We start from the raw sequence: 16952 nt of genomic DNA, 5'->3' as shown, positions 1-16952 counted from the left end.
AAGAGGAAAGGAAAAAAGAAAAAAGGAAAGGAAAAAAGGAAAAGAGAAGAAAAAAGGAGAAGCAAAAAAAAGCAAAGAAAAGCAAAGAAAAGTAAAGAAAACCAAAGAAATGAAAAGCAAAGAAAAGAGGAAAAGAAAAGAGAAGAGAAGAGAAGAGAAGAGAAGAGAAGAGAAGAGAAGAGAAGAGAAGAGAAGAGAAGAGAAAAGAAAAGAAAAGAAAAGAAAAGAAAAGATAAGAAATGAAAACAGAAAAGAAAAAATAAAATAAAACAAGATAAAAGAAAAGAGAAGCAAAGCAAAGCAAAGCAAAGCAAAGCAAAGCAAAGAAAAGAAAAGTAAAGAAAAGCAAAGCAAAGAAAAGAAAAGAAAAGAGAAGAAAAGAAAAGAAAAGAAAAGAAAAGAAAAGAAAAGAAAAGAAAAGAAAAGAAAAGAAAAGAAAAGAAAAGAAAAGGAGAAAGAAAAGAAAAGAAAAAGAGAAGAAAAGAGAAGAAAAGAAAAGAGGAGAAAGAAAAGAAAAGAAAAGAAAAGAAAAGAAAAGAAAAGAAAAGAAAAGAAAAGAAAAGAAAAGAAAAGAGAAGAAAAGAAAAGAGAAGAAAAGAAAAGAGAAGAAAAGAAAAGAGAAAAGAAAAGAAAAGAAAAGAAAAGAAAAGAAAAGAAAAGAAAAGAAAAGAAAAGAAAAGAGAAGAAAAGAGAAGAAAAGAGAAAAGCAAAGCAAAGAGAAAAGCGAAAAAAAGCAAAGAAAAGCAAAGAAAAGCAAAAAAAGCAAAGAAAAGCAAAGAAAAGAAAAGAGAGAAAAGAGAAAAGGAAAGAAAGTAGAAAAGAGAAGAGAAGAGAAGAGAAGAGAAGAGAAGAGAAGAGAAGAGAAGAGAAGAGAAGAGAAGAGAAGAGAAGAGAAGAGAAGAAAAGAAAAAAAAAGAAAAGAAAAGAAAAAAAGAAAAGAAAAGAAAAGCAAAGCAAAGCAAAGCAAAGCAAAGCAAAGCAAAGAAAAGAAAAGAAAAGAAAAGAAAAGAAAAGAAAAGAAAAGAAAAGAAAAGAAAAGAAAAGAAAAGAAAGGAAAGAAAAGAGAAAAGAAAAGAGTGAAAAGAGAAAAGAAAAGAAAATAGAAAAGCAAAGAGAAAAGAAAAGAAAGTAAAGAAAAAGGAGAAGAAAAGAAAAGAAAAGAGAAGGAAAGAAGAGAAAAGAGAAGAAAAGAGAAGAAAAGAGAAGAAAAGAGAAGAAAAGAGAAGAAAAGAGAAAAGAAAAGAAAAGAAAAGAAAAGAAGAGAAGAGAAGAGAAGAGAAGAGAAGAGAAGAGAAGAGAAGAGAAGAAAAAAAGAAGAGAAAGGAAAAGAGAAGAAAAGGAAAGAAGTTTCTTTTTCTGGAAAGTTTCTGGAGTGGGACCTTTTTACTTTTTATGAGCTCTTAGTGAAATGATATAGCTATTTAAAGGTAGATTCCTTTTAAACTGAGTTTCCACATCACATCAAGCTGAGTTCACAGGAACCTTTGATGAGCAGAAGAATTTCCTTTAATAAAAATCATGAATATGATTAATTAACAAGGTTACCATGAGAAACAAGCAGGTGCTTATCTTTTTTTTTATGGCTTTTAGGATAGCCTTTGCACACAAAGGAACTTCTTAATTTTACATTTGGTAGCAAGATTCTGTTGCAACGGATCACTTCATAGTGTTGCTTAACCTGCTATTAGCAACCCCTTAGAGACACACTCAAGCTATTTGATGATTGGAGCCTAAAGCAATGTTTCAAAAAAACTGCAAGTGTGCATGTACAGTCAATGAGTGATCTATAGATTGGACCTACTTTACTTGAATAATTCACGAGGCCTACGATCTTTTCTCCTTCCCTTTCTGGAGACCTCAGAGAAGTGGACAGGGAGTAGAGATGTGCAGTAATGAATTGTTTTGGCAAATTGCTCCTTGCCTTGCCTTGGTTATCTGCAACTTTGCAGCTGCTTCCTTCATGTGTGACTGAGTATAATCCCAAACAGTGCTCCATCGGATGGAGCTGACAATGATGGCTTGATCATCATGGCAAGATCAAACCCGGCTTTGTTCAACGGCTTGAGACAAACATCACCAGCACCAAGAAATGCTTCCGTGTTTTCTCCAGAGATCATGGGGTGCTGAATAACAGTCTCTCAACCTCAGGATATAAAGCACTGATTTGATGGAATGGGGTCCTCACTGTGATTTCATTGTATCTTTACATCACTGTGACAGCAGTGGTATGGAAATGCAAAAGCAACAAGCTAATGGTAGCTAATATGGAGATCTACAAAGTGTTACACTGCTTTTGTATAAAGTCGAGGGGAAACTGCAAAGAAGATGGGACTAAACTCTTCTTGGCGGTGGCCAGTGACAGGACAAAAACACAGGAAGTCCCATCTCCATACGAGCAAGAACTTCTTTACTGTAACGGAGAAAAAGCCCTGGAACAGGCTGCCCAGAGAGGTTGTGGAGTCTCCTTGGGAGATCTTAAAAAACCCATCTGGATGTGACCCTGTGCCAGGTGCTCTAGGTGTCCCTGCCTGAGCAGGGGGATCATCTAGATTATCTCTAGAGGTCCCTTTCCAACCTCAGCCATCCTGTGATTCTATGAAATCCTACTTCACTTTTTGCAGAGACGAAAGACCTCTCAATCATGCAGCCCTTTATTTTAGTGCAAAGGAAAGCACTGTGCAACCCTCTTTGGAGGGGGATGCTTCTTCCTTTTTCACTATCCTTACTACTGAGCAATCACTACAGTCATGATAAATGAGAAGGAAGAGCAGAAAGGAAGAGCCATCCCTTCTCATACCTGTAATTTTCCGGTTTTTAGAGCACCCAGTTGCTTACCGAAAAAGCATTTGAAGAACATGTGCAAGGAAATGTAATCTGAAAACTAGGAAACCAGGTTAAGTGCCCAAATCCTGAACTTTGAGATAGAGCACCTGGGTTGTGCAGTCCCTAACAGGATGACAAACAATGAACCTGCCAAAGAGCCCAGGATTAGAAAGTGGGTCCAGATCATTGTCAGCCCAAAATTTCTTCCTGGAAAACTGAAGTCACAATCATCTTGAGTCAAAAGGCATAGGTAGTTAATGGTTTTATTCCAGGCAAACAATTCTTTCACTATTTAAAAGTACGTCTTTCTATTTTTCTCACTACTCATCAACCAACTCTCAACCCAGCTAAGACATCTGCCCTGTTGTGGGAGGTAGTTCCATTGATGCGTATGCACAGATGTTCTGGAATGCCAAATGAGAACGATCTGGGGGTCTTCTACAAGTTCAGATGGTAGTTCTTTTACTTTCCCTTTCACATGTTCATGCTACGTTGAGACACCTAAAGAGGACATTGACCTCTAGGTTGACTGAGTGCAGAAGAAGTGTGAAAGTTGGGATTCTGGGGCACTGTTTGGGCCCTGGTTTTGTACCGAGAACAGGTCCTCCTCCTGGACAACTCCAAAGCTGGTCTAGCTGTGCCAGGACCTGCAGGGCCATTGCAGCCATGCAGGCAGGCTGCCCTGTGCCCCCACCGCCCCTGTGTCCTGCTCCCTAGCACATCACAGAGCGGCCACCATGTCACAATGTGCATCAGTGGCACAGAGGTGGCCTCTGTCACCAGCGCCCACCCGTGCCCCGTGCGTTGCTGTGCCGGCGTGAGAAAGCAGGGAGACGTGAGCTCCCAGCTAATTGGCACTCTTACGCACGGGGGACAGTGGTCCCGGTGTTTTCTGAGGCCTGCTCTGCTCCTGGTGCTGCTCGGCGTGGTCATCTGGCCGTTTGCAGCACCATGGGGCAGCTCATCTGCTGCGGCACGCGGGGCTCTCCCGACCCCGCTCCCAGCTTGCAGGCCTCATCTGGGGCCTCTGGCTCCATGGTGCATGGCACCAACGTCGAGCTTGTGGGCAGAAAATCCTCCCTTTTGGCAGAGGTGAGCAGCTGCCAGCACCTTGTGGATGCTGCCAGGAGATATCTGTGTTTCCCAGGGGAGGTGGTAGGGGCTGAAGGGCTGGAGACAGCGGCTGCTGCCCAGTGGGGCAGCCTGGGAGAAGCTGCCCCAGCCAGAGGCAGAGCCAGTGGCTGCCCTGAGCCAGGTTTGGGCACCTTGTGCGGGGCTGCTCCTTCGCAGCACCCTCCAGCCCCGCAAAGCGCCCGGGGGCTGTGGGCGGCAGGGCTGGCTCTGCGGGGCTCCTGCAGCCTTCACTGCTGCGGGCGGCCCTGTGAACGGAGCCCGTTTCTTGCAGGCTGGTTCTGCACAAGGAGCTGCTGTGGTCCCCGCAGCTCCTGAGGACGGACTCTGCCATGTGCCCGGTGAGTGGGCTGGGAAGAGCAGCGGAGCAGCTGCCCTCTCCCTTAGCGCTCCCCACGGAGCCCCGTGCAGAGCCCCGCGCTGCTCTGCTCTGCTCCGCAGGCAGCAGCGCTGGGCGCTGCTCGCACACAGCTCTGCCCCTGCTTTGGAAGCTCACTCCTGCTTTCCTCTCACCAGCAGCTCGTGGGCCTCCCCGGAGGAGGAGGTTCCGGTGGCCGTTTTCCCGCAGACGCAGCTCTGCCGGCGGGAACGGCCCGGAGCAGCCAGAGCCTGTCCTCCAGAGCATGCTCTTTGGGCAGCCTCTGGAATGGCTCTGTGGGGAAGAGGGGAGCCTTCCCCAGCCAGTTCAGGTATGTCAAACAGGCCAGTGTGGATCTGGCCTCCACACGCACTTCTCTGCAGCCAGGCCTGAAGCTCCCATCACTAGCGGTCTTTCTACACCCCAGGAATCCCTCTGTTTGCTTCTCCCGGCAGGATCTCCTAGTCATCCTGAACAGGGAGGGACCTGCCACAGAGGGCATCTTCCGCATCGCTGCAAGCGAGAAAGATCGGCGGGAGTTAAGGCAGGCCCTCAACGCAGGAATCCATGTGGACCTAGAGAGCAAGCCAGTGAACCTCCTGGCTGCTCTCTTAAAGGTGACCTCTTCTGCCCTGCAGCTCAGTCCTTCTCCACCTCCTGCTTGTCCCCAGCTGCCCCCTCTGGGAGGGAGACGGCAATTTTGGGGTGGAATGGAGTCTGATAGGCACGAGGACTCTCTTTGCACTCAGCCAAGTCTGTGCCGAAGGGGCAGGAATTCGCACAGCCCACTGCTTGTGCAGTTGGAGAGCAGGGAGCTCAAAGCAAGCCGCCTCCTGGGGAGCCCAAGTGCTACGCATGCTCCCTCTTTGGGTGCCTCCAAAGCCTCATCTCCATATCTTGGCCTTGCAGGATTTCCTGCGCAACATCCCATCTACTCTCCTGTCGTCGGCCCTCTACGACAGGTGGATGCTCGCTCTGGAGATGGCAGGCAAGGAGCAGCAGATTGCAGAGCTCAAAGAGTAAGTGCTGTAGGCAGTGCTAATGTTCTGGAGTGCCTGAGAGAGCTCAGGGCCTTCTCTGGAAATGGGCAGACTCCCGCAAAGACCCATTGTTCTGTTGGGCATTTGCAAAACCTGCCACCGCATTTCCTGGCAAAGTCTCCTTTCCTCACACTGTCCATGTCCTGAAAAACAAGCACTGTGCTGAGACACCTGCCTTTTGGTCAACATCTTGCCCTTCCAGAACTTGCACTTAAGCAGCTGCTCAGCTGCCCTTGGTGCGTTTCCCGTAGGACCTGTGTAAAGCAGTGACAGAAAGCAGTGGCCTTATACTCTGTGGAGGAGGCACCATCATTTGTGGCAGTTTACTTGAGACTTCTTGCTCACAGCAAGAAGCTGCGGCCAGTGCCTCCTGAAGTCAGGGTGCCTTGTGTTTGTGTTCACACAGGGTGGCTCAAGAACTGCCCCAGGCAAACCGCCTCTTGCTCCGCACCTTGCTTGCCACGCTCCACAACATCAGTCAGAGCGCAGCGTCCAACAAGATGACCTCTAGAAACCTGGCCATCTGCATCGGGCCCAGCATGCTGGGTCCAGGCCTGGACAGCACGTTGCCCCTGCAGCTGCAGATTGCGATGAACAACAAGGTGTGTGGAAGTTGCCAGGGAGCTTCTCGCGTTGGGCCCCTCTGAGCCAGGTCCACACAACCCACAGCCACAGCAAAAGCAGCAGCAGCCCCTGGGAGCGTGGGGGTGCCCCTGCGCTTGGCAACCTGCAACCTGACAGGCAGAGCTCTGACTGCAGCCGCAGAGCTACAGCTCTGGGAACAGAAACAGCAGTGGGGAGCAGCAAACATCGCTGATGCCTTTGCAGCCCTTTGCCTGACGCCCATGGTTTGTGCGTGCAGGTGGCCGTGCTAGTGGAGGTCCTCATCGAGAACCACGCAGCGATATTCGGGGAGGACGTGGCCTTCCCTGGCAGCTCCTCTGCTGAGGAGCCCTGCGAGGACACCGGCAGCTCCGCAGGTTTGTGTTCAGAGGGTTCACTGGCTCCCGGCAGGGCTTTAGTCTGGCAGCATTTGCCAGAAGTTGAGAAGGACCATGCTGCCTCCACACAAGGGTGGGGGACCCTGCTTGTGCAGCTGGGGGAGCCCTGATGTTAAAGCCTGGTAGAGCTCAGCTTTTTGCAGCATTGCTCACTCTGGGCTAGTACTGCACTCTGCCTGAGCAGGATCTTTGCCCTGGGCCAGGCTCTTGCGTCTCCTGAAATGCTCCTCACCTCCCAAAGAGCTAAGGTTGCATCTTGCCATCTACCAGGGCTGTGTGGTCCCACCAGCAAAGACCCCTTTTTCCTGCAGAGAGCCATGTAGAAGTTGCTAACAGGCTCTTTCTGCCCACAGGACCCCCCGGGGCGGCTCTGGAAGATGCTGCGGTCAGTAGCAACCCGGAGCTTGCAGCTGCACGTGGACCTGAGACCTGCGAGAGGCAGCAAGAGCCCCCTAGGAGAAGCCCCAGCAGGAGCAGGGCTATTGCAGCATGCGCCTCTGCCCCTCCGCTGCTGCCTCCTAGGGAAATCCATCACACCATCATGGAGAGGAGCCTCTCAGTTCCAGCCTTGTGCATCCAGGAGTACCTGGAAGGCAGCATAAGGCAACAGAATCAGGGCACCAGTGCTGACAACATTGCTGTTGGGCAGCAAGAGCTGTGCTTGGAGAAGGCCCCGGAGGAACAGCCTGCCCTGCTGCCTGCACAGTTCTACCGTGGAGCTCCACCCCAAGAATCCTCCAGGCGCTCCCTGGACAGCGCCTTGCCAATTTGCCGGTGCTCCTCCATGGTATTCCTGCACCCGGCCGCCATGCCCTCTCGCTGCTGGTGGGCCACCAAAACAATCTGAGCAGCCACCAGCCATGCTCTTGCATGCCACACCTGGGCCAGGAGTCATCAGAGCCCAGGGAAGCAAAGGGCAAATAGTTTACACAAATGGGCAGGCTGCAGTAAAAAAAGGAGGAGGAAGAGGAGGAGGAGGAAGAGGGGGAGGAGGAGGAGGAGGAGGAGAAGGAGGAAGAGGAGGGGAAGGAGGAGGAGGAGGAGGAGGAGGAGGAGGAAGGGAAGGAGGAGCAGCTTCAGGACTGCTTCCAGGAGGCAAAAATACATCAAAACTGTAACTGTCACCACAGAAAGGAAACATTGTGGTTTGACGGTGGAAAGAACTCAACGTAGAAACATTCTGGACTCAGTAGAGTCAAAAAGGACAGAAAAAAGCAGGAATTAAGAGCAAAGAAGAGGGAAGAGGAAAGAAAAGAAAGAGGTTCCTGTGGGTAGCAGGTGCTTGCAGAGAGCTTAAGCCTCAAGGCAAAGAAAACAGCTCTGCTTAAGCACAGGCTTGGTGCTCCTGTGCTGAGGAGCTCACACCTCAATGGAAGCAACATGGGCTGCATGCTCTGCAACAGTCCCGCTTGGTTTGAAGTCATGCCTGCAGTTGAGCCGACACTGTTTCCTCTCAGCTACTGTGGGAACAGAAGCGGCAGGCTGAACAAAACACCAGCACCAAGCCTATCTTGCCCATGCACTTTGATTCTCTCTTTGCATGCAGCCATGCAGTCAGAGCTCACTCTTTCTTCATCAGGTGACTTCCTAAGTGCAATTGATGCTCCTCTGTGAGAGTCACTGATGTTGACTGAAAAGAAAAAGAAAGCTTCTAGGAGGCCTGAAGACATCAAAACTTCAAGAGAAATAACCACTGTGTTTTGCTGTTGCAAGCGTCTCAGGGTGGGCCTCATTGGAATCCACAAGGAAACAAAAAGCAGGAATGAAGAGCAAAGGACAAGAAACCAAAAAGAAAAGAGATAGGAAAATGAGTAGTGAAAAAGAAGAAAGAGGAGAGGGAAGAATAAAAGGGGAAAAAAAAAAAAAAGAGAAATGGATGAGAGAGAAGTCCAGTGTCAGGAGAAACTGGAAAACAAAGCAACTGAAAGAAAGCCAAGGAATCCCAAAGAAAATCAAGGGAGGAAAGCCATGAGGAAAGGAAAAAGGAGAGATGAATGTTTAGAAAATGGAAAAGAAGTGGAAAATAAGGAAAAGGAAAGAAGAGGGAAAAGCAAGAAAAAAAAAGGAAATGTGGAAAGGGAAGAAGAAAGTAAAAAATGGAGGTATAAGTGAAAGAAAAAAAAAGGAAACAAAACCAAGGGAAAACAACCCAAGGGAACACAAGCAAGCAAGCAAGGAAACAAGAGGATAGCAATCAGGAAAAAAGGAAACAATAATGGAAATCAAAATGGATGGAAAAAAAAAGAGGAAAGAAAAATGGCAAGGCAAAAGGAAAGTGAAAAAGAGAAAATAAAGAAGGGAAATGAGGAAGGCAACAGGAAACAAAATAGTAAGAAAAAAGGCAAAAAGAAGCATCTGGGAATGAAAAGGAAAAACAACAAAAAGGACAAGGAAAGGAAAGAGAAGACAAGAAAAGACGAGACAAGGTGAGAAGAGCAAAGAAAAGAGGAAAGGAAAAAAGAAAAAAGGAAAGGAAAAAAGGAAAAGAGAAGAAAAAAGGAGAAGCAAAAAAAAGCAAAGAAAAGCAAAGAAAAGTAAAGAAAACCAAAGAAATGAAAAGCAAAGAGGAAAAGAAAAGAGAAGAGAAGAGAAGAGAAGAGAAGAGAAGAGAAGAGAAGAGAAGAGAAGAGAAGAGAAGAGAAGAGAGAAGAAATGAAAACAGAAAAGAAAAAATAAAATAAAACAAGATAAAAGAAAAGAGAAGAAAAGAAAAGCAAAGAAAAGCAAAGAAAAGGAAAGAAAAGCAAAGAAAAGCAAAGAAAAGCAAAGAAAAGAAAAGAAAAGAGAAGAAAAGAAAAGAAAAGAGAAGAAAAGAGAAGAAAAGAAAAGAGAAAAGAAAAGAAAAGAAAAGAAAAGAAAAGAAAAGAAAAGAAAAGAAAAGAAAAGAAAAGAAAAGAAAAGAAAAGAAAAGAAAAGCAAAGAAAAGAAAGAGAAGAAGAGAAAAGAGAAGAAAAGAGAAAAGCAAAGCAAAGAGAAAAGCAAAAAAAAAGCAAAGAAAAGCAAAGAAAAGCAAAAAAAGCAAAGAAAAGCAAAGAAAAGAAAAGAGAGAAAAGAGAAAAGGAAAGAAAGTAGAAAAGAGAAGAGAAGAGAAGAGAAGAGAAGAGAAGAGAAGAGAAGAGAAGAAAAGAAAAGAAAAGAAAAGAAAAGAAAAGAAAAGAAAAGCAAAGAAAAGCAAAGAAAAGCAAAGAAAAGAAAAGAAAAGAGAAGAAAAGAAAAGAAAAGAGAAGAAAAGAGAAGAAAAGAAAAGAGAAAAGAAAAGAAAAGAAAAGAAAAGAAAAGAAAAGAAAAGAAAAGAAAAGAAAAGAAAAGAAAAGAAAAGCAAAGAAAAGAAAAGAGAAGAAGAGAAAAGAGAAGAAAAGAGAAAAGCAAAGCAAAGAGAAAAGCAAAAAAAAAGCAAAGAAAAGCAAAGAAAAGCAAAAAAAAGCAAAGAAAAGCAAAGAAAAGAAAAGAGAGAAAAGAGAAAAGGAAAGAAAGTAGAAAAGAGAAGAGAAGAGAAGAGAGAAGAGAAGAGAAGAGAAGAGAGAGAGAAGAAAAGAAAAGAAAAGAAAAGAAAAGAAAAGAAAAGAAAAGAAAAGAAAAGAAAAGAAAAGAAAAGAAAAGAAAAGAAAAGAAAAGAAAAGAAAAGAAAAGAAAAGAAAGAAAGAAGAAAAGAAAAGAGAAAATAAAAGAAATAAAAGCAAAGAAAAGCAAAGAAAAGCAAAGAGAAAAGCAAAGCAAAGCAAAGCAAAGCAAAGCAAAGCAAAGCAAAGCAAAGAAAAGAAAAAAGAAAAGAAAAGAAAAGAAAAGAAAAGAAAAGAAAAGAAGAGAAAAGAAGAGAAAAGAAAAGAGAGAAAAAAGAAAAGAAAAGAGGGAAAAGAGAAAAGAATTGAAAAAAGAGAAGAGAAGAGAAAAGAAAAGAAAGAAAAAAGAGAAGAGAAGAGAAGAGAAGAGAAGAGAAGAGAAGAGAAGAAAAGAAAAGAGAAGAAAAGAAAAGAAAAGAAAAGAAAAGAAAAGAAAAGAAAAGAAAAGAAAAGAAAAGAAAAGAAAAGAAACGAAAAGAAAAGAAAAGAAACGAAAAGAGAAAAGAAAAGAAAAGAAACGAAAAGAAAAGAAAAGAAAATAGAAAAGCGAAGAGAAAAGAAAAGAAAGTAAAGAAAAAGGAGAAGAAAAGAAAAGAAAAGAGAAGGAAAGAAGAGAAAAGAGAAGAAAAGAGAAGAAAAGAAAAGAAAAGAAAAGAAAAGAAAAGAGAAAAGAAAAGAAGAGAAGAGAAGAGAAGAGAAGAGAAGAGAAGAGAAGAGAAGAGAAGAGAAGAGAAGAGAAGAGAAGAGAAGAAAAAAAGAAGAGAAAGGAAAAGAAAAGAAAAGGAAAGAAGTTTCTTTTTCTGGAAAGTTTCTGGAGTGGGACCTTTTTACTTTTTATGAGCTCTTAGTGAAATGATATAGCTATTTAAAGGTAGATTCCTTTTAAACTGAGTTTCCACATCACATCAAGCTGAGTTCACAGGAACCTTGATGAGCAGAAGAATTTCCTTTAATAAAAATCATGAATATGATTAATTAACAAGGTTACCATGAGAAACAAGCAGGTGCTTATCTTTTTTTTTATGGCTTTTAGGATAGCCTTTGCACACAAAGGAACTTCTTAATTTTACATTTGGTAGCAAGATTCTGTTGCAACGGATCACTTCATAGTGTTGCTTAACCTGCTATTAGCAACCCCTTAGAGACACACTCAAGCTATTTGATGATTGGAGCCTAAAGCAATGTTTCAAAAAAACTGCAAGTGTGCATGTACAGTCAATGAGTGATCTATAGATTGGACCTACTTTACTTGAATAATTCACGAGGCCTACGATCTTTTCTCCTTCCCTTTCTGGAGACCTCAGAGAAGTGGACAGGGAGTAGAGATGTGCAGTAATGAATTGTTTTGGCAAATTGCTCCTTGCCTTGCCTTGGTTATCTGCAACTTTGCAGCTGCTTCCTTCATGTGTGACTGAGTATAATCCCAAACAGTGCTCCATCGGATGGAGCTGACAATGATGGCTTGATCATCATGGCAAGATCAAACCCGGCTTTGTTCAACGGCTTGAGACAAACATCACCAGCACCAAGAAATGCTTCCGTGTTTTCTCCAGAGATCATGGGGTGCTGAATAACAGTCTCTCAACCTCAGGATATAAAGCACTGATTTGATGGAATGGGGTCCTCACTGTGATTTCATTGTATCTTTACATCACTGTGACAGCAGTGGTATGGAAATGCAAAAGCAACAAGCTAATGGTAGCTAATATGGAGATCTACAAAGTGTTACACTGCTTTTGTATAAAGTCGAGGGGAAACTGCAAAGAAGATGGGACTAAACTCTTCTTGGCGGTGGCCAGTGACAGGACAAAAACACAGGAAGTCCCATCTCCATACGAGCAAGAACTTCTTTACTGTAACGGAGAAAAAGCCCTGGAACAGGCTGCCCAGAGAGGTTGTGGAGTCTCCTTGGGAGATCTTAAAAAACCCATCTGGATGTGACCCTGTGCCAGGTGCTCTAGGTGTCCCTGCCTGAGCAGGGGGATCATCTAGATTATCTCTAGAGGTCCCTTTCCAACCTCAGCCATCCTGTGATTCTATGAAATCCTACTTCACTTTTTGCAGAGACGAAAGACCTCTCAATCATGCAGCCCTTTATTTTAGTGCAAAGGAAAGCACTGTGCAACCCTCTTTGGAGGGGGATGCTTCTTCCTTTTTCACTATCCTTACTACTGAGCAATCACTACAGTCATGATAAATGAGAAGGAAGAGCAGAAAGGAAGAGCCATCCCTTCTCATACCTGTAATTTTCCGGTTTTTAGAGCACCCAGTTGCTTACCGAAAAAGCATTTGAAGAACATGTGCAAGGAAATGTAATCTGAAAACTAGGAAACCAGGTTAAGTGCCCAAATCCTGAACTTTGAGATAGAGCACCTGGGTTGTGCAGTCCCTAACAGGATGACAAACAATGAACCTGCCAAAGAGCCCAGGATTAGAAAGTGGGTCCAGATCATTGTCAGCCCAAAATTTCTTCCTGGAAAACTGAAGTCACAATCATCTTGAGTCAAAAGGCATAGGTAGTTAATGGTTTTATTCCAGGCAAACAATTCTTTCACTATTTAAAAGTACGTCTTTCTATTTTTCTCACTACTCATCAACCAACTCTCAACCCAGCTAAGACATCTGCCCTGTTGTGGGAGGTAGTTCCATTGATGCGTATGCACAGATGTTCTGGAATGCCAAATGAGAACGATCTGGGGGTCTTCTACAAGTTCAGATGGTAGTTCTTTTACTTTCCCTTTCACATGTTCATGCTACGTTGAGACACCTAAAGAGGACATTGACCTCTAGGTTGACTGAGTGCAGAAGAAGTGTGAAAGTTGGGATTCTGGGGCACTGTTTGGGCCCTGGTTTTGTACCGAGAACAGGTCCTCCTCCTGGACAACTCCAAAGCTGGTCTAGCTGTGCCAGGACCTGCAGGGCCATTGCAGCCATGCAGGCAGGCTGCCCTGTGCCCCCACCGCCCCTGTGTCCTGCTCCCTAGCACATCACAGAGCGGCCACCATGTCACAATGTGCATCAGTGGCACAGAGGTGGCCTCTGTCACCAGCGCCCACCCGTGCCCCGTGCGTTGCTGTGCCGGCGTGAGAAAGCAGGGAGACGTGAGCTCCCAGCTAATTGGCACTCTTACGCACGGGGGACAGTGGTCCCGGTGTTTTCTGAGGCCTGCTCTGCTCCTGGTGCTGCTCGGCGTGGTCATCTGGCCGTTTGCAGCACCATGGGGCAGCTCATCTGCTGCGGCACGCGGGGCTCTCCCGACCCCGCTCCCAGCTTGCAGGCCTCATCTGGGGCCTCTGGCTCCATGGTGCATGGCACCAACGTCGAGCTTGTGGGCAGAAAATCCTCCCTTTTGGCAGAGGTGAGCAGCTGCCAGCACCTTGTGGATGCTGCCAGGAGATATCTGTGTTTCCCAGGGGAGGTGGTAGGGGCTGAAGGGCTGGAGATAGCGGCTGCTGCCCAGTGGGGCAGCCTGGGAGAAGCTGCCCCAGCCAGAGGCAGAGCCAGTGGCTGCCCTGGGCCAGGTTTGGGCACCTTGTGCGGGGCTGCTCCTTCGCAGCACCCTCCAGCCCCGCAAAGCGCCCGGGGGCTGTGGGCGGCAGGGCTGGCTCTGCGGGGCTCCTGCAGCCTTCACTGCTGCGGGCGGCCCTGTGAACGGAGCCCGTTTCTTGCAGGCTGGTTCTGCACAAGGAGCTGCTGTGGTCCCCGCAGCTCCTGAGGACGGACTCTGCCATGTGCCCGGTGAGTGGGCTGGGAAGAGCAGCGGAGCAGCTGCCCTCTCCCTTAGCGCTCCCCACGGAGCCCCGTGCAGAGCCCCGCGCTGCTCTGCTCTGCTCCGCAGGCAGCAGCGCTGGGCGCTGCTCGCACACAGCTCTGCCCCTGCTTTGGAAGCTCACTCCTGCTTTCCTCTCGCCAGCAGCTCGCGGGCCTCCCCGGAGGAGGAGGTTCCGGTGGCCGTTTTCCCGCAGACGCAGCTCTGGCGGCGGGAACGGCCTGGAGCAGCCAGAGCCTGTCCTCCAGAGCATGCTCTTTGGGCAGCCTCTGGAACGGCTCTGTGGGGAAGAGGGGAGCCTTCCCCAGCCAGTTCAGGTATGTCAAACAGGCCAGTGTGGATCTGGCCTCCACACGCACTTCTCTGCAGCCAGGCCTGAAGCTCCCATCACTAGCGGTCTTTCTACACCCCAGGAATCCCTCTGTTTGCTTTTCCCGGCAGGATCTCCTAGTCATCCTGAACAGGGAGGGACCTGCCACAGAGGGCATCTTCCGCATCGCTGCAAGCGAGAAAGATCGGCGGGAGTTAAGGCAGGCCCTCAACGCAGGAATCCATGTGGACCTAGAGAGCAAGCCAGTGAACCTCCTGGCTGCTCTCTTAAAGGTGACCTCTTCTGCCCTGCAGCTCAGTCCTTCTCCACCTCCTGCTTGTCCCCAGCTGCCCCCTCTGGGAGGGAGACGGCAATTTTGGGGTGGAATGGAGTCTGATAGGCACGAGGACTCTCTTTGCACTCAGCCAAGTCTGTGCCGAAGGGGCAGGAATTCGCACAGCCCACTGCTTGTGCAGTTGGAGAGCAGGGAGCTCAAAGCAAGCCGCCTCCTGGGGAGCCCAAGTGCTACGCATGCTCCCTCTTTGGGTGCCTCCAAAGCCTCATCTCCATATCTTGGCCTTGCAGGATTTCCTGCGCAACATCCCATCTACTCTCCTGTCGTCGGCCCTCTACGACAGGTGGATGCTCGCTCTGGAGATGGCAGGCAAGGAGCAGCAGATTGCAGAGCTCAAAGAGTAAGTGCTGTAGGCAGTGCTAATGTTCTGGAGTGCCTGAGAGAGCTCAGGGCCTTCTCTGGAAATGGGCAGACTCCCGCAAAGACCCATTGTTCTGTTGGGCATTTGCAAAACCTGCCACCGCATTTCCTGGCAAAGTCTCCTTTCCTCACACTGTCCATGTCCTGAAAAACAAGCACTGTGCTGAGACACCTGCCTTTTGGTCAACATCTTGCCCTTCCAGAACTTGCACTTAAGCAGCTGCTCAGCTGCCCTTGGTGCGTTTCCCGTAGGACCTGTGTAAAGCAGTGACAGAAAGCAGTGGCCTTATACTCTGTGGAGGAGGCACCATCATTTGTGGCAGTTTACTTGAGACTTCTTGCTCACAGCAAGAAGCTGCGGCCAGTGCCTCCTGAAGTCAGGGTGCCTTGTGTTTGTGTTCACACAGGGTGGCTCAAGAACTGCCCCAGGCAAACCGCCTCTTGCTCCGCACCTTGCTTGCCACGCTCCACAACATCAGTCAGAGCGCAGCGTCCAACAAGATGACCTCTAGAAACCTGGCCATCTGCATCGGGCCCAGCATGCTGGGTCCAGGCCTGGACAGCACGTTGCCCCTGCAGCTGCAGATTGCGATGAACAACAAGGTGTGTGGAAGTTGCCAGGGAGCTTCTCGCGTTGGGCCCCTCTGAGCCAGGTCCACACAACCCACAGCCACAGCAAAAGCAGCAGCAGCCCCTGGGAGCGTGGGGGTGCCCCTGCGCTTGGCAACCTGCAACCTGACAGGCAGAGCTCTGACTGCAGCCGCAGAGCTACAGCTCTGGGAACAGAAACAGCAGTGGGGAGCAGCAAACATCGCTGATGCCTTTGCAGCCCTTTGCCTGACGCCCATGGTTTGTGCGTGCAGGTGGCCGTGCTAGTGGAGGTCCTCATCGAGAACCACGCAGCGATATTCGGGGAGGACGTGGCCTTCCCTGGCAGCTCCTCTGCTGAGGAGCCCTGCGAGGACACCGGCAGCTCCGCAGGTTTGTGTTCAGAGGGTTCACTGGCTCCCGGCAGGGCTTTAGTCTGGCAGCATTTGCCAGAAGTTGAGAAGGACCATGCTGCCTCCACACAAGGGTGGGGGACCCTGCTTGTGCAGCTGGGGGAGCCCTGATGTTAAAGCCTGGTAGAGCTCAGCTTTTTGCAGCATTGCTCACTCTGGGCTAGTACTGCGCTCTGCCTGAGCAGGATCTTTGCCCTGGGCCAGGCTCTTGCGTCTCCTGAAATGCTCCTCACCTCCCAAAGAGCTAAGGTTGCATCTTGCCATCTACCAGGGCTGTGTGGTCCCACCAGCAAAGACCCCTTTTTCCTGCAGAGAGCCATGTAGAAGTTGCTAACAGGCTCTTTCTGCCCACAGGACCCCCCGGGGCAGCTCTGGAAGATGCTGCGGTCAGCAGCAACCCGGAGCTTGCAGCTGCACGTGGACCTGAGACCTGCGAGAGGCAGCAAGAGCCCCCTAGGAGAAGCCCCAGCAGGAGCAGGGCTATTGCAGCATGTGCCTCTGCCCCTCCGCTGCTGCCTCCTAGGGAAATCCATCACACCATCATGGAGAGGAGCCTCTCAGTTCCAGCCTTGTGCATCCAGGAGTGCCTGGAAGGCAGCACAAGGCAACAGAATCGGGGCACCAGTGCTGACAACATTGCTGTTGGGCAGCAAGAGCTGTGCTTGGAGAAGGCCCCGGAGGAACAGCCTGCCCTGCTGCCTGCACAGTTCTACCATGGAGCTCCACCCCAAGAATCCTCCAGGCGCTCCCTGGACAGCGCCTTGCCAATTTGCCGGTGCTCCTCCATGGTATTCCTGCACCCGGCCGCCATGCCCTCTCGCTGCTGGTGGGCCACCAAAACAATCTGAGCAGCCACCAGCCATGCTCTTGCATGCCACACCTGGGCCAGGAGTCATCAGAGCCCAGGGAAGCAAAGGGCAAATAGTTTACACAAATGGGCAGGCTGCAGTAAAAAAAGGAGGAGGAAGAGGAGGAGGAGGAGGAAGAGGGGGAGGAGGAGGAGGAGGAGGAGAAGGAGGAAGAGGAGGGGAAGGAGGAGGAGGAGGAGGAGGAGGGGGAAGGGAAGGAGGAGCAGCTTCAGGACTGCTTCCAGGAGGCAAAAATACATCAAAACTGTAACTGTCACCACAGAAAGGAAACATTGTGGTTTGACGGTGGAAAGAACTCAACGTAGAAACATTCTGGACTCAGTAGAGTCAAAAAGGACAGAAAAAAGCAGGAATTAAGAGCAAAGAAGAGGGAAG

At 48.1% G+C, this 16952-nt stretch overlaps 2 protein-coding genes across 2 annotated transcripts; both read left to right on the top strand.

Annotated features, from left to right (window-relative positions):
- Positions 1-3774: 3774 nt before the first annotated feature.
- Positions 3775-7200, top strand: LOC148594860 (uncharacterized). The gene is made up of 7 exons (XM_088523524.1): positions 3775-4078; positions 4471-4643; positions 4768-4929; positions 5222-5331; positions 5759-5954; positions 6215-6332; positions 6707-7200. Exons 1-7 carry the CDS (start codon positions 3775-3777, stop codon positions 7198-7200), a joined length of 1557 nt encoding a protein of 518 aa, XP_088379650.1.
- Positions 7201-13130: 5930 nt separating this feature from the next.
- LOC148594859 (T-cell activation Rho GTPase-activating protein-like) lies at positions 13131-16556 on the top strand. Its single transcript, XM_088523522.1, has 7 exons — positions 13131-13434; positions 13827-13999; positions 14124-14285; positions 14578-14687; positions 15115-15310; positions 15571-15688; positions 16063-16556. The coding sequence occupies exons 1-7, from the start codon at positions 13131-13133 to the stop codon at positions 16554-16556; spliced, it is 1557 nt and encodes a 518-aa protein (XP_088379648.1).
- Positions 16557-16952: the final 396 nt, after the last annotated feature.

Source organism: Tinamus guttatus, unplaced genomic scaffold (genome assembly GCF_059628265.1).
Source record: "Tinamus guttatus ecotype Peru unplaced genomic scaffold, ASM5962826v1 Tinamus_guttatus_pri_ptg000193l, whole genome shotgun sequence".
In the NCBI taxonomy this organism is placed as follows: domain Eukaryota; kingdom Metazoa; phylum Chordata; class Aves; order Tinamiformes; family Tinamidae; genus Tinamus; species Tinamus guttatus.
This window is presented reverse-complemented; position numbering and strand designations above follow the sequence as displayed.

Coding starts and splice junctions, on each gene's coding strand:
- LOC148594859 (XM_088523522.1), top strand. CDS start 13,131: ATGGGGCAGCTCATCTGCTGCGGCACGCGGGGCTCTCCCGACCCCGCT. Junction 14,688..15,114: donor CAGATTGCAGAGCTCAAAGA/GTAAGTGCTGTA, acceptor GTGTTCACACAG/GGTGGCTCAAGAACTGCCCC. Junction 15,689..16,062: donor GGACACCGGCAGCTCCGCAG/GTTTGTGTTCAG, acceptor TTCTGCCCACAG/GACCCCCCGGGGCAGCTCTG.
- LOC148594860 (XM_088523524.1), top strand. CDS start 3,775: ATGGGGCAGCTCATCTGCTGCGGCACGCGGGGCTCTCCCGACCCCGCT. Junction 5,955..6,214: donor AGATTGCGATGAACAACAAG/GTGTGTGGAAGT, acceptor TTGTGCGTGCAG/GTGGCCGTGCTAGTGGAGGT. Junction 6,333..6,706: donor GGACACCGGCAGCTCCGCAG/GTTTGTGTTCAG, acceptor TTCTGCCCACAG/GACCCCCCGGGGCGGCTCTG.